The sequence below is a fragment of the Heteronotia binoei genome, chromosome 2 (genome assembly GCF_032191835.1).
Source record: "Heteronotia binoei isolate CCM8104 ecotype False Entrance Well chromosome 2, APGP_CSIRO_Hbin_v1, whole genome shotgun sequence".
NCBI lineage: Eukaryota > Metazoa > Chordata > Lepidosauria > Squamata > Gekkonidae > Heteronotia > Heteronotia binoei.
Window position 1 is genome coordinate 183,134,707 of NC_083224.1, and position 26,816 is coordinate 183,161,522.

Here is a 26,816-nt window from a genome sequence, read left to right on the forward strand (position 1 = left end):
AATAATCCCATAGTTGATGTTGCCAAGCAACTGTCGTCGGTGGAGTATTATCCACCCATTTTGTTGCCAATGCTGTGCGAGCTGCGGAAATTAAACTACGAATCCTTTCTGCATTTTATTTTTTGTAGGGTCTGTCCATAAGCCATGCCATTCCTACGGTAAGTGGCATTCCATATCTGGGGAATGAAAGAGGGATGAAAACGGGACACGTGCGCAGAATTAACACCACACGAGCCATTGAACTTGATGTCAAGAACAGCGAGGAACTGGATAATTTATAAATCAATTTATTTACAGATTTTATTATTTTAAAGTACATCTCAAATTAACAAAGATATTTACACTGGTGTACACAGGGACCTACCCTGGTTATTTTACAGGTCATAATTACAAGAAAACCTTACACCCTGTAATCTAAGGAGCCGTGCTACACAGGGGTGTGTGACTATTGGCTGAAATTGGCCAGAAAACCAGTTTGACAAAGTTATTCTTAACACACGCACACACACACACACACATGCACACACATGGTGAGCAATTGAGTCTCTGCACAATACAGTACACAGGGAAAGTCTCCCCAAGACAGCTTTGCAAATGTGTATCAAAAGTCTCTGCAAAAAAAAAAAAATCAAGGAAAATGTCCTAATTATTCTGGTGTACTACAGTACCACTTTTTGATCTTTTTTTTGCATTTCTACATGTTAGAATTCAAATAAGTTTGTCAAGAGTTTCGCATATCAATGTTAAAGCGTTTTTTGGTAAACAATTTTAAAAATCCTACAATTTACAAAGAACATTTCGTAAGTGTCAACTTGTTTTTGCTGCTGGAAAATAAGCAATCGAGTCTCTTAAGGTAGCAAAAATGATTCGAAAAAATCTGCGGTGCAGTTACTTCAATGGTCTCTGAACACTGTGCTACTTAATTTCTTTTGCAAATACACACTTCCATTCAAGTATTGCAAAAATGTTAAGGCCACGTTTTCAAAGAGGATCCAAGAGAACACAGTGGGGTTCGCTTCCCACCCTCCACCTTACCCAACAGGTCAGAAATCATGCTGCTGTTATTCTGCTTCCTGAAAAGTAAGAGCATTCCGATGTCCACCTGGCATAATCCATCGGGAACTTTTACTGGTCAAAGCTTCCTTTGAAATAATCTGCCCCACGCTTACATGGAGGTTAGGCCAGTAAATGTTCTTGGGGGACTACATTGGTAGATCACAAACAATTCTACAGGAAGAACTGCTATTGGTAATTGCATCACCCATTTCTTTTGCATGCACGCTGATGGTCTTCTGCAGTTAGTAGAACGGCGGCACAAATAATCTTGCTAGGCTGTAAACAATTCCTCACTTTCAGGCTCAAAATCCCTGTGCCCCTCCATGTTCTCTCCAGTGTGAATACTGCAGTCTCAAGAGAACATCAGTTTTGTCCATCTGTTTTATTAATTCAGGGCTCTTGTGTGCTGCTTCAGCAACCCACCCTGCTCCGAGATGCAAAAGGGCGATGCCCCCTTGTCTCCAAGGGATTCCAAGTTAAAAGTTCTCTTTCTTGTTATGCAGAGGACAGCCATTCCCACATCTACATGCATGTGAAAAGCAGAGCTTTTTTTGTAGCAGGAACTCCTTTGCATACCAGGCCACACCCCGATTGTAGCCAATCTCCCAAGAGATTTCAGGGCTTTTATTCCAGGGCCTACTGTGAACTCCAGGAGGACTGGCTACATCAGTGGTGTGTGGCCTAATATGCAAAGGAGTTCTTGCTACAAAAAAAGCCCTGGTGAAAAGTATTCTGAAAACATCACGGCGTCTTGATCGCTAACAGGCAAGCTCTTACAATGGAGCTGGCAAATCTCTCCCAGGCACATGTTAACCAGTTAACATATACCGTACATTTCCACATAGATACAAATACAAGAACCTTCTCCGAGGGTGGAGGCAAAAGGCATCCTACTGCATTCTCACAACGTGTTTTTTCATACCCTGTGTCTGCAAAATGGATTAGAAGAACATCCCGGATCTGACTTCGGCACTGTATGACCTGCAATGAAAATAATCCAATGCCCGTACAAAAAACTTAAGCAAGCTGTTTTCTACATAGGGTTATGAAGGATTCAACTGACCACCAAAGTTGTGCTCAATCAAATCAGCTGGATTTTATGGTTTCACAAGGAAGATCTCTACAGCACTTTCTACACCTCGAGAGAATGAGATGGCCGTTCACAGAACTTTAGGCTCAAGGTGACAGCACGCTGCTCGCTTTAAAGCCGCTATTGCTATTGTTTCTGGTAACCTCGGGAACTGTGATGCGCCATTTATACAGTTACCTGTTTAAACAGGTTGTGCAGGGGTAGTCCCCCAATTCAAGCAAGTTCATCTAGGCTGCTCACAACAGTGGCTAGCCCAGATTTATTAAAATCTAAGACACTGTCATTAATGGCATTTTGTCTGTTATTTTTTTTTAAAGCAGCTTTTCTTCAGGAGTTTAAAACATACATGAGATTCAGCATGAAGAGATATTCTTAATTAGCAGCAGTGATTTGCTCCTCCAGATTTTTTTCTTTAAAGGAAAGACATTGTTGGCACCTAGCTCTGACACAGTGAAGGGGGGAAATACTCCCAGGCCAATGTGCTGGGTGTTCTAAGAAGCATTAATTCTTCTCTGTCTTTCATCCTTTAGCTTCCCTAGACGTGACAAGCCACCAGATGAGATACTAGCAATACCACAATGGAGATTATTTTCATTTGGTAGCGTTTTCTCCGCTGCTCCTATATGCGAGAAGCCATCTGGGTAGTAGGTCAAGATGCAAAAGACAAATGAATCACAGAAAGGTTTCAAAAGAAAAGGGCTTGGAAAAGCAGTACTGGCAGAGGTAAGCCGAGCTGGAAGTCCAAGGACCTCAAGGAGATGGGAAGGAAGAGGGCACAGCTCTTCCTGGGAACATCTCCTGGGTTGTGTAGCCTCTGGAGGGCTTCCTCCCGTGCTGGAGCGTGGAGCGCTGTGTCCAAACTAAGACAAGTGATTTGGAAAATTGCCCTGGTTTGGTCATGTCAAGTAAACCAGATTTCTGATTAAGGCATCAGCTTTCAAGCCTAGATTATCCGTATACTCTTGCAGTCTGCTCGGCCTTCTCCGTACAGTGCCTCACAGTGGCTGTGTCCTAACCAAAGAATCACTGGTGCGAAATACTTGGGGGTGGGGGATGATGACGCTACGTTTCTACAATCCATTTCAGGTGATCTCTCTCTCTCCGCATGTCCATGCCCCTGTGCCACTCTTTTTGCCCCACAGTGGAAAACATGCATGACTCTTCGCAGCTTCCCCTTTCTCAGAGATGGATTCCTCCCCCGCTCCCCCAAGCCTCTGAACCTCTATGTTCACAGGACAGAGACGATCCTAATACAGCCACCCTTCCCAGATTTCCAGCATTTTCAGTCTTAGTGCAGCCGGTGTAGTGCTAGACGTGTATTTCCAACAGACAAATTATAAAATAAGTTAAAAAGAAATTCCGCATGCGTACAAAAACAAACCCCGAGTCATGCTGTCTTTGGTACACACACTCCTAGCCATAACACGTTCAAGTCGTGGCTCTGCCTGCACGTTACCCCAGGCGGGAAAGCAAGAGGAGAAGGAACGAGATCGAAGGTCTCCCAGGAACAACACCTGCGGGTCAAGGGCCTGAGAAATCCTGAGTACACATTCACTTAGGGGCAGCTGGTGGCTCGTTGGGAGAGAAACTAAAACACTGGAAAAGTAGGACTGTTTGCCTCAGGTTCGCCCTTCCGGCTGCTCTTCACATTCTGCCCAGAGGCAGTGCAAGATTCACCCAGCTTCCCTCACGTTAATTCAGTGACAATCTCCTGGCCCACATGTTGTGACGGAAAGATGAAGATGAATGAGAAACAGAACAGGACTGAAGGGAAGGGAAGGAGACCTGTGTGGTTTCAAACACAGGATAAATCATTACAGTGGTTAACAAAGTTACTGACTTGTAGCCAATGCTGGATTAGAACAGCAGTTATTAAAATAAAGAACAATGTTTACTTGATGACTTGAGTTTCCACTGCTGACGGTGAATTTTATATGAGATATCTGGAGTAACAAAATGAAGCTGTAATGCATGGTACAATGGCTGTAAAGAGACTGTTAAAGAATCAGTTGGGGGCAGGGGATGACCTCTGTTTGGAACAAATTCAGGGCAAAGTCTCTAAAAATCAAAGGGGGAAGATGTCACAGTATCTTCTCTCCTCTCTGTGTTTGATCACAACATGCTCCAGCAGCAGCGTTGCTACAAAAAAAGGCATTCGTCCTGGATGTCACAGGGGCAGTAACCGCTCCTGTTTCTCATTGATCTGGTTAAGGACATCAATTGTCTCTCTGATTAAGGCCTCAAAAATCCCATCTGCCAGTTGCATCTTCACATAGAGCTCATCCTCATCGTAATTCACCCACTGAGCTTCCTCTTCATGCAGTTCCTGCACCTGAAAATGTTAGGGAGGGGGAGGGAAAATCACTGTGGTTAAATATTTGCTGCTTGGTATGCATCCTTGGAACCATCTATGGCTGCTTCCTCCCCCACTCTAGACCAGGGGTGTCAAACATGCAGCCTGGGGGCTGAATCAGGCCCTCGGAGGGCTCCTATCAGGCCCCCGAGCAACTGGCTCTTGTCTGCTTCCTTCTCCCCCTCTCTTGCTAACTTCTGCATCACAGCTTGCTTTGCCAGGCTTGTTCAATCGCACATAAGCTACAGAACAAAGCCTCTATCTTCTCCGTTGGCTGAAGCTCCTCCCTTGAGAAGGAAGTGGGGAAGAGCTTGCTTTGCCAGGCTCTCTCAATCGCACAGCAGAGCTACTGAGCCAAGCTTCTCTTCCTTCTATTGGCTGAAGCTCCTTCCCCTCCTGATCCCCTGGGGAAGGAAGGAAAGAGCCAGAGCTTCCTTGGCCCAGTTCCCCGGATTGCATGGGAGAGATACAAAGAAAGCACCTTTAAGACCAACGAATGCTAATGTTTTAAGCATGTTTTAAGGTTTTTTTAAAAAAAATTGTGTGTTTGTTTGTGTCCGTTTGTGTCTTTTATAAAATTTATATCTCTGCTACCTGGCATTACATTTTATGACATATGTGGCCTGGCCCGACAAGGTCTCATTTACGTCAGATCCAGCCCTCATGACAGATGAGTTCGACACCCCTGCTCTAGATCAAGTCACAAACCAAAGCAGTCACTTCAATCAATGAGACAGCAGTTTAAAATCAAGTCTTGAAAACAGTCACATAATTCCCACTTGTCAATAGCAATTTCCACTCTAGCATGTTAGCTCACTTGTAACAATAGCCACGCCACAATCAAATTTCATGACTTGGCAACAGATGCACAAACAGTGATTTTAAGGGTTTGCTATCAGCTTTTGGCAAGCCCCATTTATGTTGTGCAAAAAACACCAGGATTACACACCGTATTATCTCTAGATCCCATTGCCAAAAAGAAGACACAGTATACTCCCAACACTTTCCCCATTTTTATTAGTAATCATTCTGCCCATATACTCCAAAAAACTATCTTTGGTCTTCACAGTTCATGCTAACCCATTCTATATCCAATGAGTGAAAAGGTGTTTAAATACTTTTTTTTTTTTTAATTCAGTAGGTGTTTAAACATCTCCCACTGAAGTGAATGGGGATTCAAAAATAACTTTGGTTAGATCGGATCCATGCTTAAAAGGAGAAAGACTGAGGGGCAGATGACTGATAATTATAAACAGACTGAATCCACATTTTTTGTTTAAGACCTAACCAACACTTCCCAGAAGTACGGTTTTTTAAAAAATAAATAAATAAATAAATAAAGATCTACTGACCAGTATATGATCCACTCTGTCACGTTTTTTGCGTCCAAATTTGATCATTTTCTGCCAGTCCATTTTATTATTTGGCTCCTTTTTCAAATTTAACAGCTTTAGCACCTCGGTTGCTATGAAGCTCTAAAGTACAGTAGACAAACACAAAGACAAGAATTATTGAAGGAAGCACTTTCTATTCACACCATCCTCTGTACAAGAACTCTTAAGAAAGAAGACTTTAAAAAAGGAATTATATATTGCTGGATACAGGATCGCACAATCAAATACCAGCACATTCTGAGGCAGGGCCAGATCTAGGGGGGGCAGAGGGGGGTGCTTGCCCCGGGCGCCAACGGAGGGGGGGCCAAATTGGGTATGGAGTCCACTGTATTCTATGGGACACAAGATGGAATGGCCCATAAGGGGGCATCATTTTTTAATTTTGCCCCCCCTCAAAAAACATGTAGATCAGGTCCTGTTCCGAGGTAATATTTCCTGACCTTCCTGAAAACTCATCATCCACTTCCTGGGTTACTGAAAGTTGTACAATTCTAATCACTATGAATATTCATCCTAGAAGGGGGCAAGAGAAGAAGAAGAAGAAGATATTGGATTTATATCCCGCCCTCTACTCCGAAGAGTCTCAGAGCGGCTCACAATCTCCTTTACCTTCCTCCCCCACAACAGACACCCTGTGAGGTGGGTGGGGCTGGAGAGGGCTCTCACAGCAGCCGCCCTTTCAAGGACAACCTCTGCCAGAGCTATGGCTGACCCAAGGCCATGCCAGCAGGTGCAAGTGGAGGAGTGGGGAATCAAACCCGGTTCTCCCAGATAAGAGTCCACACACTTAACCACTACACCAAACTGGCTCTCTGATACTCAAAGAGAGTATCAGAGGGCTCTGACAGTGTTCCCTCTAAGCTGAGTTAGTGTGAGCTATCTCACAGTTTTTTAGTATTCGGCTCATGCTTTTTTCTCTTGACTCAAGAAAAATGACCCCAGTGCAAACTAATTTATGCAGTAATTCACAACTAATGCCAATAGCTCACAAAGTAAAAAATTTTGCTCACAAGACTCCGCAGCTTAGAGGGAACACCGGTCTCTGAGTGGCTCTTCTGCTCAGAAACCTACACACAAAGAATCTGGAATACTGGGATGTGCCAATTTAATAATAAAGCAACTAGGTAGTTAAATGCAGCAGTTAACAATTAACATAAATTTGCACACTTCCAGCTTGAGAAGATTAAAAATGTTTTTCTTATCTCCCTAAATGTTAAATTCCAGCTCCACCCCCCACACTGTACTCCTATCAAGCTGGCTAAAATACCAGGTGGGTGGGTCTGTCCTAATGCATGCCGGAAATGTAGTAGGTGCAAGGAGACTTTCGTTCAGGATGAGAAAGACCTAATATGTCTGCTCCATGTTAATGATCTTCTACTCTTTCTATCTGCGGGAATACCCTTGAAATGGCACGGGTTAACTAGCCCGAAGCTTACTGTACTTTGTCTACAAGAAGGAAAGTGGAGGACAGAACATGTTGCCACTTAATGCATCTCAATAAGATCCGCAGGGATCTTCCCACATAAAGTCAACACCGTCTAAAATAGGTAAATCATCAGTAAGGCAGTTTTACACATCAACACAAGAAGAAACAGAGATCGGGGGTGGGGGGGGAGGGGGCAAAGGGGAATTCCTGTTCAGACTCCGTCAATTACAGTTTTTGGAGATAAACCACAAACTTGCCTTAAATTCAAGATGAGACAACCCTCACTTCCATAGCACATTTTATGGCTTAATCATGAAGAATACCAAGTCACTATTCAAGTGAACAGCTTAATTCCTACCTTGATTTCTTCAATGTTGCTTGGATCTTTCACTCGACGGAAGTAAGTAGAAGTGATCCTGCAGGGCTTCATCCATATAGGCTGGTTCAAATTTGGATCTTCAGCAAAGATTTCTCCAAAAATCTCTCTTGTTAAATCGAACACCGCCTTAGCAAATACAAAATAAAAAGTAAGTTAGTTTTTAATGATATTTAGGATAGGAATATTCACCATGCTGACCAGAGTTTGCTATTCAGTCTGCATAGGGATTACAGTTATTCTAGGGCAACATTTCAGTCAGTTTTCCTTTTGAGCAATGTTCCCTCTAAGCTGCAGAGTCTTGTGAGCAAAAATTCTACTTTGTGAGCTCCTGGCAATAAAGTTATGAGCTACTGGCATTAAAGTTGTGAGTTACTGCATAAATTATTGTGCTCTGGGGTCATCCTTCCTGAGCTAAGACAAAAAATGTGTGAGCTGGAGGCTAAAAATCTGTGATCTAGCTCATGCTAACTCAGCTTAGAGGGAACACTGCTGAGGCACAGAGAATTTCAAGATTCCCTTTACAATCTACCAAAAATCTCTCTCACGATCATTCTCCTTCACACTCACTTTTATGAAAGTGGCCCAACCCACCCACCACTACAACATAAACAGGGGGCCAACAAAGTGGTCCCCGTTTTTCCAAGTATCATGTTTTTCCTTTGTTGGCACATAGGTGTGAAAGCACATTGACTGTTCCCAGGCCCTGAATATATAAACAGCAATATAATCATAGCATCAGCCTCTTCTGTATCTGGGTGGGCTTCAAGCTCGGTTTTCTTCCAACAGGTAAGAAGATTCAGAATCTTTGATCTAGAGGATGAGAAGAATGATCCCAGAGCTGTACCTGTTTATAGATTTGTTTGCTGATGGCTTCAATGTCATCATCTTTAAGGCAATCGCTTTGATCTCTAGGAAAACCAGCCGCCTGAAGATCACGCCCTAGCTCTTTGCACTTCCACAGTTCCTCAGCCGCCTCATGCACCAAGTCCTCCACCTCCTCTGCGGTGTGTGGGACAGCTAAGGGTTCTTCGCATGGCTTGGGGGGCACTTTGGGAGGCTCTATCTTCGGCAACACTGCCGATTCCTCAGCTTGCTTTGGGGGGAGTTTACGAGTACTCAAGCCAAAGTCCTCATCAAACCAATCTTGGTCATCTCCTAGCACGCTCAGGAACTCCCGGCTAAGCTCCAACTCCGCCAGCCTCTTGGCAAGCTCTTCCTGCCCACTGGCACCAAACACAGGGCTTTCCTATACAGTAAGAAAAAAAATAACGTTATTCTTGAGCATGTATGCGATACGCACAACATTTAAATAACTACCAGAGTTCAACAAGTTGTGAAGCTGGGCAACATCACCCCTCATTTCAGTCACAACAGAAGCTGGAGAACAGTAGCATATGTTGGCTTATACATTCCTTAAACACGTTTCCAATGAAATCAGAGAAGGGCTCAGTGCCACTCAAAGAAAGGACAAGCAAAAGCTCTTCTTTATATTCTCCCTTTTCAACACCTTTGGGACATTGTGTATGCACAGCAACTGCAGTGGGAAAGGTTACTGAACTAACATGTTGGCCTAGAGAGCATGACAAGCGTCCACAGTTACTGCTGCAGCAGAATCAGATGCAGTCAAAAGGAGAAGAGTAGATGTCCTTACAGAAGAGCCACCTTTTTTTCTGTTAACAGGAGCCTTTTACACAAATTCAAAGGACAGCCCATTAACAGGGCCGGCCCGAGACTGTCTGGCACCCTAGGCAAGGCTAACTTCTGGCGCCCCCGTGCACTGATAACGTCACCAAGTCACACGGGGAACACTCAGTTTGACACCCCCAGAAGGCCGGCTCCCTAGGCAATCACCTAATTTGCCTAGTGGCAGGGCCAATCCTGCCCATAAAGTATACATAGTATAAGCAGAAATGCCTTTGCTCCTGCTCAACAATCTTCCTTGCTTTCTAACTCTGTTGGCAGGCAAACAACGCAACAGTAAGTGAATGCAGGGGACTCTGCTAACAGTATGCTCAATCAAGCATAAGCCAAATGGTCTGACGCAAGAAACCATGGGAGGTTTTTCAAGCAGTAGTCCCTTCTGTTGTGATGGGCAAGGCCCCCTCATCCTTTTTTGTATTTATATGTGCCTGTGTAAGTGTGTGTGCCTAGAAGTCATGGTGATGTCTGGTGACTGGCTCCTACTGCAAGCCTGGAGGATATTCAAGGAGGCAGCTGAATAAAGCCTGCCCTCAATGGCTGGTATTCCAAGGAGGTCTCCCATTCAGGTACTTACCAGAGTCGACCCTGCTTAGCTTCTGAGATCTAATGAGATGGGCTATCCAGGTCAGAGCTGGCAAGCCATTTTTGAAACAGCAGAGCTTCAAAAACAGTTTCTGGCATGGGGCAGGAGTGATACTTGCAATTTAGAGAAGTCAAAAATTGCACCAAATTGCCCTGACCTGGATAGCCCAGGCAATCCCACTTTGTAGGATATAGTGTTTTATTATTGTAACGTTTTTATGCCATATTTTGTGAGCTGCCCTGAGACTGCTGCGGCAGGGAGGGCGGGATATAAATAAAATGTTATTATTATTATTAATGGGAGACTTCCAAGCAATACAAGAGCCAGAGGCAGGCTTTATTTAGTCATCTCTCTAGATATCCTCCATGCCCCCAAGTAGGAGTCAGGCACCAGAGGTCACCATGAATCCCAGATGCACACACACACAAAAATTCAAGAAAAAAATTGCACTGAATTAGTGCAGGTTCCTGGTGTGAGCTTAAGTCTGTCAACATTTTCTACATCTCTGCACCTTCACTCTGCAAAATGCTTCGGAATGTATCACAAGAGGTTGCTGCAAGTAATAGTAACCTATCAAATTACAGTTGCATGTTTTTATGCCTGAGGCAGCACCACACCATTCACTCCTGGAACCATCTGGGGAAGAAACGGTACTTACAGGTCTGGGACACAAGTCAGGAGAGGAGACCTCTTCGCCATCATCCAGCTGAGAACTTAAGATGCTCTGCAAGTCGCCAGCTGCCAACTTCTGCTCTTGGACAGCAGCAAGTTCTTGATTGCTGAACTGAATCTTCTCGTTCCTGACCTTCCTGATTTGCTGCAGCTGACTGACAGTGTCCTTCACAAAGGCCTGCAGGAGGCTGTCCGTCAGCAAGCCCACTTTTTCCTGCTGATCCCTGGATTCTTCTTCCTCGGGGGACGGAAGCCTCAGCTGGGCTTCTAATTGGCTCCTTTCTTTTGTGAGCAAGTCCAGGAGGGGAGTTGCAGACTTCTCCAACACTCCTGGGGAAAGGCTCTCTGATTTTTCAGTATATTCCTGCCAAGATGGCTGCTGCTGCTTCCATTTTTCAGGGACGATTCTGTCCAAGGCCCCTTCCTCGGCGACAGCTGATGTCTTGCTAAGGGCATCAGAAAGGGAGGCGCCCGAGAGCCTGCTGTCATCTCCTGAGGACCTCAGAGAATTTGCAATGCTCTGTTCTTCGGCAATAATTTCTTCAACAGCAGCAACAACTTGACATTTTTGGGCACTGAGTTCTAAATAATCTCCAGCTGTTATGGAACCCTCTAGGGCAGACGCGCCTCTCTGGGATTTATCCTGGAGAGATTTCTCACTCACAATTTCCCCCTCACTCTTCCCCTCTTCTTCTCTGGGACTCTCTCCGTCCTTCTCATCTGCTTTGTGGTTGTGGTCTAGCTGAAACTTGCAGGAAGGGTGCTCCTCTGTGTCCCTGAGGTCACCCAAACTCTCGGAAATCCGTGAGATTTTTTGTGGAGGAGCAAAAATGCCATGTCTTTCTTCACAGTCAAAATATTTAATGCCATCATAAGTTCCGTTGTTCCTTCCTTCAGGCTTGTCCAGTTCCACGCCAGCCCAAAACCCCTTAGCAAAACTGGCCAGGCCCTTAAATCTTAGTGTCCCCGGCTGGACGTTACTGACAAGGACTCTGTCTCCTATGTTGAAATCTTGTAGGGTATTTTCCTCTTCTTCCGTCTTGGAGGAACAAACCAGAAGTGAAGAATCAAGACGAGCTGATTCTCCCTCCACATCACTGCGCTCTTTACTTTTCATCAGTTCCGTTGGCGATTTCAGGATTAATAATCTTTCTGAATGAATGCTGGAAGCCACAGACAGAGCTCTGTCACTGAGACATTCACTTACTTCCTCGTCACTCCCGAGACTTGCAGACCTGCTCCTGGGAGTTTTCGTATGCCATGATCTGTCTCCCTGTGACCTGGAGTCTTTTCCAAAAGAGGACGCAGAGGTGTCAAAATCATCCTTGTAATATTCAGTATGAAGCGCCCCATCGTCTGACCTATGTTTTCTTGATGAAGGTCTCTCAAAACCGTTAGAATCCAGTGGCTCTGTGCAAGCAGACAGATGTTCAGAAAGCAAGGTCTTATCCAGCATTTGAAAGGATTGAACTGGCGCAGCACTTTCCTCCTGCTTTGGGATCTCCTTTCCATCCTGAACACAAGCAACAGCCAAGCCAATCTCAGGATAAGCGTTTGTCTTTAATGAGACTGGTGGGGAACTCTTTTGCTCAGTATCCAAAGCGGAAGCATCGGATCTTCCAAAAAGCTTGGGAGTATCATTTGGCTCAGAGTCTTCTGATTTTACAGAATCTATCTCCTCTTGTACCACAGATCTGTTAGTGGAAACAAGAGTCTCACAACTCATCGCATCTCTGGAAGTGTTCAGTGACATGTGAGATGCTTTGCTCAAGTCTCCTAAGTCTTTGAGCACAGCCAAGGGGGGGAAATTATCCAGAGAATCGCCAGATTCTACTCCAGCTTTCTGCGGGGCCTTGAGGACTGGGGATGGAGCTTGGAAATGCTCCTCTGTCCGAATCTCTGCCTCAATGAATTTCTTTGTGTAGTAAGAGTCAGATCTCTCGGAACGTGATATGGCATCTAGACAGACAGAGAACACTGAAATTATTTTACAAAATAACAGCTGCTGTTTAATTTCATTAATAGCAAAATTGGTAAACTGTGCAGCTCCACTCAAATATTCAATATTATCTCTAATGTCCTTGTTTCAACAATAACTGTATCAATTTATAAGCAATAAAAGATACCTTTCCTATACACAGAAGAGTGCTATTTGAAATATACAGACAATATCAAATGAGTGCTATTTCAATCATGTAGTCAATATCAGATGAAATACTAATAGTTTCTAATATATGAATCCTAAGATCTTTGGTTGAAAGTATATGAATCAAGAAGGACTACATTTTTGCAACTGCTTTCCTAGTTACATACCGATGTGCTCTGCAATGGACTCCAGTGACACCCTGCAACGTTCTGAATCAGTTAGTGATTTCCAACTTTTCGTTGTCTCAGATCTAGAGAAAAATCAGTGAAGAACTAGTCATTACAGATGGCAAAACAAGACTGTAGCACAGAACAAAACACAAAACTCAGGAAGCTCCTCTGCTGAGAGCTGGCTCACAGTGCCATCTTAGGAGAGTGTCACTCTGCTAAAGATGGGACTGTCAGTCCTCCAATGCGAGAACCAGAGATAGCAGATCTTCTTGCTGACCCAGAGAGCTGATGGCAGAACTGAAAGCCAAGCCTTTAAAAATTATATCTAAGGGCTCACAGCAGGCTTTCCCAGCATTAGATAGCTCGACGATGCCATCCCCATCTAGAAAAATATTCATAACCACTGCAGTTTAGGGTAGGTTTTTTGAGGGGCAAAGGTCTAGGCACGTCTTTCACAGAGAAGACTAAATAGAGGCTTGTTGGCAAAAGGAATGCTGTCTTCAGTTTGCCATGCTATATATTTCCACCACAGTAGACTAGGGGTGGCCAAATTTGCTTAATGTAACAGCCACGTAGAATAAATGTCAGATGTTTGAGAGCCGCAAGACATGAATAAATATTACACACATGTTTTTATTAAAACTCTCATTACTTTCTTTGCACAGAAAGATAAAATACATGTGTGTGCATTTTACAGCATGACCATGCTAGAAGGAGACTCTTTAAAAACAAAAGCTGGGAATAACAGTCCCCATAAGACCAACATAGGGAAAGGTTAGGGAATTATTTTTTTGCATCAGTGGGAGAAGGAAACACACATGAACCATATAAATCACTGGCCACTATTTGCATCATTATGCGTCTCTCTCTGCCTTGACACCAAGGTCAGTAAATGCAGCTCCTATGAGAACTTTGAAACTAAGGGAGAACCCTGCTCTGCCCTCTTCCTGTTTTATAATTTTTATTGGCTTTAACTACAAAAAAGAAAAGCAAAAGCAAAGATACATAAAAGGGGGGAAAGGGCATTAACAGAGTGGGAAAAACAGAAACAGAAAAAAGTACAAATATATCAATTATAATTCTACCTTCAAATAAGATACCCAGATCATTCTACCTACAAGTATAAAATTCTCCATATATTTTACCATCTTTCATTATAGAAAATTTTTACTAAACTGATACTAGCAATATAAATCTAAATAATTCTTCTTGAAGTATATAAAGCAAAAAATTTAAAGCCATCTCAACACAAAGCTGTCTAATTTAGCTTAACCATGTTATAAGCACAAACTAATTTGTTGGTTTAACAATATCCTTATTAAAATAAGCACATAAAAATCATATCTTTCTCCTTAACAAATTTAAAAAGATACATCATAATTTGTCTATCTCAGTATAAACAGTTTCTCCAAGGGGCATATTGGAAACAGATCTACCAAATTGCAAAATAATTATGCTGCCTTTTTAACAATTAATCCAACACATATCATTATGAGCAATTTCACCAAATAAACATACTACGAATAAATCTGCTATGTAAAAATAAATGCGTTGTCTGCAGTCTTTAGCATTGATCCAAATTAACTGTATATTTAACTAAAATTTTAGTAACACCCTTCTTCCTTAGAATCTCCCTTGGTCTTTTAAAATCACACATTAATTCATTATTAATAATTCCATATTTATTTACCCACAAGGAAAACCAGAACTCAGGAATCCTTCTTCCCAAAACTTAAAAACTTTTGGATTTCTTTAGTTTCTATATCTATATTACACCAGAAGAAACCAACTTAGTGTAACCCAGCCATGCTCTGCCCTCTTTAATTCCGTCCCTCCTTCCTGTGGCTCCCTCAGCTTTGCACTCTCTTCCCCCATGCTATGTCTCTGGGTGGCCTCTGAGTAAGCCTGCATGAAGTTCCTCCCTGACATCTGGGAGCTGCACGATATGTGTGAAAGAGCCACATGTGGCTCCTGAGCTCCAGTTTGACCACCCCTGCATTAGACAAAGGGGTGCTGTCTTACTCCTTGCCCCCCTTTAAATTTACTTACTTTATGACAGTTGCCTCACTGTGGCCATAGGGAAGTCTAAATTGGTATTCACCCTCTGGAAGGGTGAGAACTCTTTTCAGATAATTGTATGCACCTAGACCTGAATTGGATCATGAAGCTCCTGACCACTTACCTATGCAAGGTGGAGAGAGGGGATAAGAGTATGCTTTACCTCCCTACCCACCCAGCATGCCTGCCCTATCTCAGATGCCACCAACTGTATACAAGGGAATGTAACAGTCCTATGCACATAAAGTTCAATGAGTGTAGATCTATTTCCCAGATAAAAATTGTTATTAGCTTTGGAATCTACGCTTATGCACGAGGGCTATATTAGAATATCGCCCCCCTATACAGGGTCAATGGCAATGGAGGTGGGGTGGTTGTGCCTGATGGGCACAGCCTTGCTCCCTACCCCCATGCATCATATGTGGTGGGGGTCTCATCAGACTATGCTCTCAAGAAACAGCACCTTTAACTTTAAGCATTTATTCAGTTTACCTGTGGAGTGGAGGTGGCTTGATCTTTGGTTTCTCTGTTACAGAAGATGGAGTTTTAATTTGTGGTTTTGCTGTGGGTGCTGCCTCCAGATCCTGACTCAACTCTGCTTCAGTCTTCTTGATGAATTCATCATAAGTCTGATAAAGTTTTTAAAAAGATGAAAGAGGACATAAGCTTCTGGTCTTTAGGATATATCTGTGGGTGGCTTAATGCCCACAAAGAAAGACATTCTTGCAAATATTTTGCTGTTTGATTTTTATTCCAAACGAATTTAAATGATGCATATGTCTTGCTACATGTACTAACTAAGGGGCATACTGAACCTGAAAAATACCAGCATTTCCCAATATTCCCGAATCCCAATACTGGTATGGCATTTGTATTCAGGAAATATTCAGGAAGCCTGAATATTTTGGCTCCATTATAACCTATGGGAATGGTCCCCTTAGAGTATAATGGAGAATTATTCCAGAGGTATCTGGGGTTTGGAGGGGGCCTATTTTTAAGGCAGAATCACCCCCCCCATCCCCCACTGATTTCAATTGAGGGGGGGAAAGGCATTTAAAGGAATCACAGTGACTCCACAGCTTGGAGAACTCTGAAGGCGTTCAAAGGCACTGCAATTCCTTTAAATGTCCTTTAAGTTTATCTATCTGGAAGTACCGAAAATCCTGAATATTTGGGGGATTTTCGGGGCTTGGCCATATTGGAAAGACAAACAGTATTTGAAAGCTATATTCAGTTGAATCAATACCCCAAAAATACTGATAAGGCATTTCCTAGGTAATTTTTGGCTCAGACTTAGCTGAACCACACCCCTAATAGTAACACCAAGAAATTGGATGACTTTGCACAACCCCCTCTTCTCACTGCGGCCATTTGACTCACATGTACCCAAGTGGGCCCAGAAATCTCCAGCATTAATTTTTAGGGAGTCAAAAAAAGCTGCTGGAAGAAGAGAAATCCAGGGAAGATTAGTAACCCTCAGCAATGCAATGCATATCATTCATCCTTATTCAGCTTTCAGCTAAAGACAAGAATTGTAATTCTACAAACAGCTTATCCATTTTAACAAAAATGACACCTGTGAAAAACTCAAGACTGTATTTCCAGCACATTAATACTCAGTGTCAGAAAAATAACAATTGTGTTGTAAATTTCAACAAGGCATGACAATATTAACCTACTGTTACTAAGATTTCTCTTACAGAATTCCTCCTAGCCATTTGGTTCCTATTTAATGCCTCTTTTGAATACTTCTTACCTCTAACTGTTTGATCAGGCTAGCCTCCTGGGCTTTCAGCCTCTCTTTGTGCCTCTTCTTCTGCTCCTTTTTCAGCTGGTAGACCACAGACTTTCTCTTCCGCAATTCGTCCTTCAGAGCCCGGATTCGGCTTTCAATGTCACTCTGATCAGAGGTGGTTTCTGATAAGGGAATTTAACTGCTTTAGAGAAAGTAACTGCCTTACAATCTGCAAAGTAAGACTAGGTACCACTGACCCTAGAACATCTTGTGGTGCCATCTCTGACTGAAACCCACTTTTTCCATGAACCCACTAGTGAAAGCTTCCATTCCTCAGCCTCAATCACAGCAAAATCCCAGTACAGCCATTGCTTATGTCCATCTCTTGCTAGCTTCTCCTGTTCCTCCCTGCTTTTTATGACCAGGGTCCTGACTTGTGCTTGTGGTGTAAAACACATCTGTCCTATTAATAAGAATGATGGACTGTAAATGTAATTTAAATACTTGTATACTGTTGATTTCTACCCAATGAAGAAAGCACCCCTTAACTTTCTCAAGGCTCTCTTTTTAAACATAAAAACTTCGCAACTCCATCCTACCATCCACTTTAATAATGTGAATGAAAAATATGTGTTAGCTGCCTACCCTCTGAGCTTGTTGTAAATACAACATTCACAGTATAATTTTGCAACAATACATCAATAACCATGTACAAACACCTAACCAAAATCAAACATGTTTCATTTTGATTAGGCGTTTGTACATGTTTACTGTTGTATTGTTGTCAATACAAGATGGCCATCCAGAAGTCTGTTCCTTACCTGACTGGGTCATGGATAATGATTCATCAGACCAACTATAGGATACTTCCTGGGATTTTACTGATAAATGCTGCTGCCCTCCAGTTCTGTGGGTCCCTTTGCTGGATCCTTGCTTTGACAAGGATGTGCTGCTTTTAGAAGGAGACTGTCCAAAGGGGGAAGAAAAAGTAATCTGCTTGTAAGTTTGTCATTTTTTAAAAAGTATGCATCATAACCTCACTTTCAACACAGTAATTAGAAGCACAGAAAGCATTCTTGGCCATCAATCTCTACATAGAGCAAACTAGCCAACTCTGCCTTTTTACAGGAGTTTCACCTGCAACATTACAATGGAATCACCTAGAACAGCTCAAGTTCACTTCAGCAAGACTATCTGGTTATGCATTGGAGAAAATGTAGAAAGTCAGGAAGCCAGCTGAACAGCAGATTTGTCTGTGAGTAGGCTGATCCTGTGCATTTTAACACCTGGGAGTTTTAAGCCTGAATGCTTTTACCTTGGTGAACTCTGTACTTTAATTTTGGTAACTGGATTAGGATTTATGCCTTTGCAACTTGGTTGGTACACTGGTCACCACCTTGAGCTGAGGAGGTTAAGGCAGGATAGAAAATTTTAAAGAGATACATCAAATGCAAACAAGTAGGAGAGAGGGAGAAAAATTACCTCCAGGAACACACACATGTGCATTCTATAAATGTAAAAAATACATAATCACCACAAAATCCCTAAACCAAACCCCACATTTCTAGAATGGTGACTTGAAAACCTTTTTTTCCAACATGGTTTTTAGTGCTGTGGTGAACAAGTTCACTTACAAGTTTTCCAGGTGAGGCAGAAGATTCAAGTTCCTGTGTATAAACTATTTCTTCCATAACTGTAGTGTGGTCTGGGCTTCCCAGCTGCCCTTGGACCTCAGAGACCTTTGATGGGCCAGACTCAACAGCTAGACTGCCCAGTTCTTCGGGGACAGAGCTTCCACTGTTGAAGCGAGAACAAGGCGGCACCGAAGAATCTTCTTCACTTGCTGTTTCTGAGATGAAACGGCACAGGAAGGTCAGTCAAGCAAGAACACCACCCCTTTTGTGTGCATTTGCAATGGCTCTATTATCTTTTACCTTCCCTAAATCTACGCCCCTCATAAAAGTCTGAAAATGCATTGACTGTTCATAGCACAAGCACCATAACTATACAGTGATGACTTCTGTGATAAACCAACCATCCCAGACTTTAAAAGCAGAGAACTGCCCAAATACTAGTGTACATTTTTTTAAAAATGAGGAGGAAAGGGTGAACAGTAAAAGGTTACGCACTTCTTAATTGAAAAACCAAACAAACATACAGCTGCTGCAGTCTCAATGTTTGGAACATTTAAACCACGATCACGGAATTTTAATATTTTGCTTTTACCCATCACATGTAATACTGAATGGGAATTTGGGAAACCGTATTTCGCTGAACTTTTCAAATCAACACATTGTGGCCGATTCTGCACGAGACCTTTAATCCTGGTTCAGCCCTGTAGTGGTTTTCTACACTAGATTCATATAGAGATGGTTTCTATGATTCCATGATTCAAATGTAGAATGTCAGTCTGGGGAAAGGGCTGAACAAGGATTAAAGGTCTAGTGCAGAACTGACATGAAGTATGAAGTAGCAAAGATTAGGCGTAGGAGGGAAGAGGAAAGTTTTACATATTTTAATGCTCCTTTGCCACTGGTAATTATACCAGTATGGTAATTTGGGGAGGGACGGTGTCTCAGTGGTAGAGCATCTGCTTGGTAAGCAGAAGGTCCCAGGTTCAATCCCCGGCATCTCCAACTAAAAAGGTCCAGGCAAATAGGTGTGAAAAACCTTAGCTTGAGACCCTGGAGAGCCACTGCCAGTCTGAGTAGACAATACTGACTTTGATGGACTGAGGGTTTGATTCAGTATACGGCAGCTTCATATGTTTATATACCAGATTCCTAGAGACATTTCCTTGGAAACAGGTGCTGCTGATACCAACAGGATTTTTATTCCAAAGCAAGTGTGCTCAGGACCACAGGGAAAATCCTTGTAATAAAAACCCAGGGTTGTAGGAGCTGTTCTGTGTTGTATGATCCCATGAAGCAGAGACCATGAACAAAATTGAGCCATATGAGTAAGGTCAGGAGTGGAATTCTAGCAGGAGCTCCTTTGCATATTAGGCCACACACCCCTTACGTAGCCAATCCTCCAAGAGCTTATGAAAAAGAGCCTTGTAAGCTCTTGGAGGATTGGCTATATCAGGGGTGTGTGGCCTAATATGCAAGGGAGCTCCTGCTAGAATTCCACCCTTGAGTAAGGTTAATTACATGGGCCTATCCCAGCTAGCAGCTCATTGGCAGAGAGAGTGCTGATGAGTCTTTCCTGCCCCACTGGCAGACAAGCGTGTTGATCAGGGCCTTAGCCTCCCCTGTCTTAGACACCCTTTCATCCCTTCTACCTTTCTGATCATTCTGGTCTCCTGCTATTTTGTTTGCTTTTGTTTCAAGCAGTTCTTTGTCCCAAGCAGCCAAAGCCTGTTTCTCTATCTGACGTATCTCTGCTTCTTCTGCATCCAGGCGGCGTTTCCACTGCAGCAGCTCTTCCGCATGCTGGCGCCGTTGCATCAGTTTCTGCTCTCGCTTTGTTAAGAATCTGGCAAAACAGAACAATGAGAAATGAGTCACCAACATTGAGAGTTGGAAAGAAAAATATCCTACCTGTATTCTACGCAAGACAAATGCAATGAAAAGTGTTTTAAAGTATTTCCATGGATATTCATAGGGCACAAGCAAGAGACATGAAGTAATAACTAGGGAAGCAGTGACCAAGGTTAATGCACCCCTTTTCGTGCAATCCTGCACTGTCCTGTCTGTGAAAGAAGGAGGAAGCTCTAAAGTTATTGTATATGAAGATAAATCAATAATGATTAAAAAGACCTTTTTTTCTTCCTGGTCTGATCTCTCAACAGATTACGTGAGTAGAAACCACACAGTGTTAGGGCCAAAAGTTGTAAGCAGTCAAGATAAGAGAAGCCTAAGCCTAGCATAGTGACTGCATTACCAAAAAAAGGGTGCCATTCGCTTCCATGATTCCAAACAACTACATGATCAAAAGAGCTTACTTACCAACAAGTATAATTTTGGAAAGAACATCAAGGGTTTTTTCCTAAATGTACCCTACTCTACAGTGGACCCTACTGGATAAATGACATACCCATCTCCATCAACCCAAACCTTCTTTTCAACTTCCTCTGTATTATAAGAAAGTAACCAAAGACATCAGCTCTTCCCAAATACGTTGCCACCACAAGAAAGGAATTTTCCAATAGTAAAGAACTCGGAACAGTTCAACCCTCATGGCAAATTTGGGAAGCTAGTATTAAAAAGAGGCAGAAACAGCTCAGGGCATCTTGGTTTTGGAGGCAGAAAAAAAATCAAGCAGCATTTCCTCATGGTGGCAAAATATAACAATAAATTAAATAACTGATAATTTGCTGTCCTTTGAAATTGGACACTTGAGGTAGCACCAATAGTAGGATGAGTTGTAACAAATAGGACCACAAGGTAACAATTTCAAAAAGGTTGCCACATTTATGGAACTCTTTGAGTATGAGCCTTGAACCCAAATAAAATCAAAATTTATTTATTTCATTTGTACCCCACTTTCCTCAAAGTGGTTTACATTGTTCTGTTTCCCAGTTCCTAATCTAAAGCTTTAACCACTACACTGGCTCTCAACTGTTTTATTTAGCAGTGACTCTTTTATTTAGCAGTGACTTCTAAGCACCACAAAGTACTCTGACAAGAGGGGTGGGGGAGAATGTTATCCTCTTTAACAGGCTGTTCATTACTTCCCCTTAAGGAAGCCTAGAAAAGACAAGACCACAGGGATTCTATATTGCTATAACATGCCTCTTGTGTCCTACCAGCATGGACATCAGGTGGCACAGATTAATCCTACATCTAAGATCCATCGTGTCAATTCCTCTTTGTGGTGTCTTTTTTCAAGCATCTCCTTTAGTTGCACTCTACATGCTAGCAGTGGGGATCAATAACAAAGAACAGTTCCCTCTATTTTTGGTGTCTTTCAACACAAAGTATTTCCCCCCCCAGTTGTACTTCTTGTCATATTAATTAAGTTATGCCATTTATAGTCCTTCTCAGTAAATCTGTGGTTGGATTCCAATTCCGGGGAATGAGGCAAAGTGATCAAGTCTGTTAAAAAAAAACACCCACCCAGAAAGCAGCTTGCATAAAGGTCTGCATCCCAAATTAACAATGAAATCAGTCTCTTGTGCTAGGTAAAATCTCAAGTTCATCTTACCAGCTATCTTGGAAACGTGGAACAATCTTTGTTCCTTAAAATCATGCATTAAAATCATGCCAGGTCATGCAAAACTTCCCAAAATTCAGAAAATGCAATGACTGAAAAAAGAAACAAAACTGCTTAGCTGAACAGTTAATCTGAATTCTGATGTGGCATATTTCGAATTGTTTTGTTTAGCTGGGTTAACTTCTGTTCACTTTACTGGGTCTACAGCTTCGTTTTCAAATCGCTTTGAAAAGGTTAAGGAAAGCTGCTGAGTGTGCTTTGTAAATGAATGACATTTTGCTTGTCCAAACAAAAAACCCCATTCAGACAGGTGATCTCATCATAAGCGCATGTAGAAAGATGCTATTACATTTTAGAGTCAAAGCCCAAAGCTCAGCTTCCCAACACTGATGCATGAATTAGCTGGTTAAGAGAGGGCAGAAGCTGTCAACTTCATATGCAGCAATAACCTGATTTAAATGTGTAAAATGGAGGAAAAGATTATTGGGGGGAGGGGGGAACATCCTGATGAAGAGCCTCCTAATCGCATAAAACTGAACAGAGCATGCTCGATCAAAGAGTCTTCCACTGAAAAAGGTGCAAAGTTACCTGACCAATTGGTTGTAGATATACAGCTGGAATTTGGGATGGAGGTTGGGAAAACAGACACTGAGAGAGGCCCAGTGGTGAGACGTAAAGACAGAGAAGAAGTAGTGAACAGGAGAGCAGTGTCTACAAAATAAGGAGGAAGAGTTTCAAGCCAAGATAGTAAGAAACAGGGAGAAAAGCGAGAGTGGGAGAGAATCTAGCACAGAATGTTAAATGGGTTGCAAAATATCATCTGTCCACAGATACGAGTCTCCAAAGGCAGCAAACATAACTGCACATGAACAATGAACTGCCATTCACTGCCACTTCCTATTCTGATGTTGTGCTACATTTTTTGTTCTAAGATGTATGCGTTCATATACAGTTCCAACTACCCATTTCAGTTCTGAATTTTAAAACCTTTGCTCTTCTAGCCCTTTGAACAGCAGTTCCAAACTATGTTCTGGACTCACCATTCATATAAAATAAGAACTCTAGTCAACTGTCTTAATTGAAACAAATTAAACTGCTCCAGAGGGGGAGAAAGCCACAGCTCCCAACACAACCCATTGTTGACCTCAATGAAAAGAACAGATGTGAGCAAGAACCTGCTGAATTAGGCGGTTTATCAGGATTCTTGAGGCTGCCCATTTAGAGGTCAGTCATAATTATAGTCTTGGCAAGTCTAGCAAGATTGTATGATCACTGTTGCTGTGAATCGTCATTGGGTTTATCTTATGTCTCTTGCATTTCACTGCCTTTTGACTTTACAATTGTTTTTCCTATACTCATCTCTCTCTGCCAACTGAGAATATACTTTGTGGTCTCTTATCTATGAAAACTTATGCCATAATCAATCTGCTAGTCTTCAAGATGCCACCAGATGCCATTCTGGGTTTGTTTCAGCAGCCTAACATGGCAAAATCCTTTTAGTATTAGCTTTACAACTCACTGCATCACCTGGCTAAAAACTGCAAAAATGACTCAGAAACACAGCATGAACTGTTCACTGGCACATGATACCCAGAATTCTTGAACAGCCATTTCGCACAGTAGCTGTTCTTCTTTAATTTGCACTCTGTAACGTTCTGTTTTCAAGTACTGCTCTGCAAGAGCCATAGGCCCTCTGGTATGAAATGTCTACATAGCAAACAGTTAAGATAAACTAATGGCCTGGCTGAGAAGACAATTAGAAAGCTACTCATAGGCAACAATAATTAAAATAAAGCAATTCAGAAGACCATTTCTATTGGGGGACTAAATATGCCAGAATCACAAGGGGTTAAGGGGTTAATTCTTTGACAGAGCATGCTCCTGTTCACATGCACACTACAGCACACTTTTCTTTCCAGCTTTCTTTTGCTTTACGCAGCAATCAATCTTGATGCTTCATTAGGTCAGGAAACCAACCAACTCTTCTTGGACAGGTAAAACATTATTTATGGCAAACCTAAAAACATTATACTGAGTCTCCCCAGAAGGGCTGTCTGTGACAGTTGTTCTCCAATATGTTTATCTTTTTGGCACTTCACAAAACACCTGGCTAACAGGGCTTTATTCACACTATAGCAAAACTTAAGACAGAGGAGGCTCAAGGCATTTTGAAACTTCAAAGTACACCACTTATTCTTTCTTGTACTGCTACCAGTGGGGTCCAAGTTGACCCAATGACATAGGTTCAGGACAGGGCCAGATCTAGGGGGGAGCAGAGGAAGCATTTGTCCCGGGCACTGCCGGAGGGGGAGCGCCAAATTGGGTATGGAGTCCATTCTATTCTATGTTTATGCTTAATGTTTATGTTTAATTCGATTTATACTCCGCTCTCCCCACCGTGGTGGGCTCAGGGCGGCTTACATCAAAATCATAGTATACTATGATTGCAATCATAAAATCAATGGGGCTATAAGATAGAATGGGCCCATAAGGGGGTGTCATTTTTTAAATTTTGCCCCCTCCTTCAAAAAACACGTAGATCCGGTCCTGGTCCAGGAGAATGCATGGCCAGGAGCAAGCCAAGTCCACGCCTCATCCTCATTATGCTACTTCAAGCAGTCATTTGGACAGCTTGGCCAGAGAATGAGACCTGCCTAGGCATGACTCTAGATTCTAAACCAGGGGTCCCCGCCCAACGTGGCACCCACCAACAGCGCTTCTGGTGCTTGGCAATTGTTTCAAGGAAGTAAGCGGGGCTGCCTACTTTTGTTCAGCAGAGCTTCTGACTGGCTGTGCAGATTTCTAAGAAGTTGTTTTGGCAGCAGCTGCCATTGTAAACCAAAGACCTTCACTACTTGACTGAAGGTAAGCTATGTATATGGCAAGACATACTGTTTTTAAGCAATATGTTCACTTTAAAAGGTATTCAGCTAAACAGAACTTCCACATTAAAACTTTGAATAGTTACTGTTAGTGTTATACACAACCTTATTCCCAGACATTCTGTGCTTGGCTTTGCCTTTTGTGGCAGCCATTTTGTGTTTGAGCTCACCACCCTGTCTCAAAATTCCAAGAGTGCCTGCCAGCTTTAAAAGGTAGGGGATCCCTGTTCTAAACCGATAATCCACATGAATACAATGGGTTCCTATGCCATTTAAGACAACAGTATGTATCCAAAGTTCATGAAGTATGACTGCTCTGCTACCCCCATCTGCTGCAATCCACTAAGCAACTCAAAATCTTGTTTCTGAAGGAGTTGGCTGACCTTCAGAACTGTACAGGGTGCAAAGTAGGGCAGGGGAGGAATCTCCAGAAATTGATGCCCATTACTGCAAAGAGAAATGCAGTTCCATCAGAGGTAATCCCTGGTCCAAAAGAAGTCCACTTAGCCTCAACCCGGGCCATGGCATTTTCTGTCCTGGCCCCTACCTCATGGAACAAGCTCCTATTGGAGATAAGGGCCCTGCAGGGACTGTTGCAGTTCCGCAGGTCCTGTAAGATGGAGCTGTTCCACCAGGCATTCAACTGAGGCCATGGACATTTTGTTATTCTGTGGCCTCCCTCCTGCAGGGGCCCCGATGAAATAACTCTGTTGAGTCATTTATCTTATACCAGCTGGAGGATGTATGGGAGGAGTGGAGGCAAGTGATACCACTAATTGCAGAATCAAAGTTTGTTTTTAGACCATTATATCATTTTATTATATGAATCTGATTTTAATTTTGTATTATTGATCGTTGTTACCCGCTTAGATCCCATTCGGGAAAGGGTGGGCTATAAATAGAATAAAATAATAGTTGAATAGATGGCAATATTTTGATAAAGATTTCAACTCACACATAGAACATCTGTAAAAACGCAGTAATATTAATCAGTAACTACATAATTTCTTTGAAAACTCAAAAAGGAAGAGAACTGTGCCTTTATAGAAATAGTTGTTTTGCATGGAAAACAGGAACTGTACTTCTTTCTCCTACTCTGTGACAGGAACCATATGAACACTTAAGAGCTCTACCATACATGCACACATCAAGAGGGGACAACCCCCCTTCCCATTGCAATTTACGACTACAATTGTAGTGTGGCGCTGTCTGCCTCTCCAGACGCTTGCCCAATTTTCAAGAATAGTTCTTTTGAAGGGCTGGGAGAGGAATGAAAAGTTCTAATGCAAGTGTAGGAAATCCTGGTACGCATACCACATGGAACTTTAGATCTTACCTGTAATTTTAACAGAATACACCAAAAGTTTCCTATGCCTGAAATGTTCACAGTAAGATTCTGTAGATGTTTGCTCCGATTAAGGCTGGGTATGAACTGCATTTTTGCAGTTTGGAGCTATGAACCAAATCACAAATGTATATGAACCGGGATGTTGGTTCAGGAACCAAACCCGTTTGTAAGGGTTTGTGAGCAGCAGAGCAAACTGCTCTACCTGGATCAGTTGTTTAAAGGGGCTTTCTTCGGTCAGCAGTGCTGACCAAGGAAGCCCCTTTAAACAGCAGCTCCCCACAGGCCAATTGTTTAAAGGGGCTTTTCTTAGGCAGCCTGCTACCTGCTGCTCGGCTCCTTTTTGTGAAGAGTAGAAAGCAGAGGTTTCTGCTCTTCACAAACTGTCACAAACTAAATCAAAATTTGCGAAAATTCGTGGTGGTTCTTCAGTTTGTGAACACTGCTTCACAAACCAGCCAAAATTTGTGATGAACTTCAGTTTGTCAGCCAGTTCCCACCCCTAGCTACAATTACTGCCTCTCTCCATTATGAAAATAATACCGCAGTTCCTGTTCAATGTAGAAATGTCTATTATACAGGGCAGGAAAAATATTACTCAATTAAAATAATGGATTGTTTGCGGAGCTCAACTCAAGAATTATGAATCAATTCCACACATGATATGAA

At 42.5% G+C, this 26,816-nt stretch overlaps 1 protein-coding gene across 1 annotated transcript in view; it reads right to left on the reverse strand.

The window, feature by feature from the left end:
* Nucleotides 1–271: 271 nt before the first annotated feature.
* The window catches only part of CEP350 (centrosomal protein 350), an 83,704-nt gene continuing 57,159 nt past the window's right edge, over nucleotides 272–26,816 (reverse strand). Inside the window, exons 28-38 of the mRNA XM_060232610.1 lie at nucleotides 20,047–20,240; nucleotides 18,398–18,612; nucleotides 17,585–17,729; nucleotides 16,785–16,945; nucleotides 15,521–15,657; nucleotides 12,968–13,050; nucleotides 10,641–12,613; nucleotides 8,543–8,944; nucleotides 7,678–7,824; nucleotides 5,852–5,974; nucleotides 272–4,478 (exon numbers count right to left, since the gene is read on the reverse strand). Coding sequence (XP_060088593.1) covers nucleotides 4,314–4,478; nucleotides 5,852–5,974; nucleotides 7,678–7,824; nucleotides 8,543–8,944; nucleotides 10,641–12,613; nucleotides 12,968–13,050; nucleotides 15,521–15,657; nucleotides 16,785–16,945; nucleotides 17,585–17,729; nucleotides 18,398–18,612; nucleotides 20,047–20,240 — 3,745 coding nt within the window. The 3' untranslated portion in view covers nucleotides 272–4,313. The remainder of the gene's footprint in view (nucleotides 4,479–5,851; nucleotides 5,975–7,677; nucleotides 7,825–8,542; nucleotides 8,945–10,640; nucleotides 12,614–12,967; nucleotides 13,051–15,520; nucleotides 15,658–16,784; nucleotides 16,946–17,584; nucleotides 17,730–18,397; nucleotides 18,613–20,046; nucleotides 20,241–26,816) is intronic.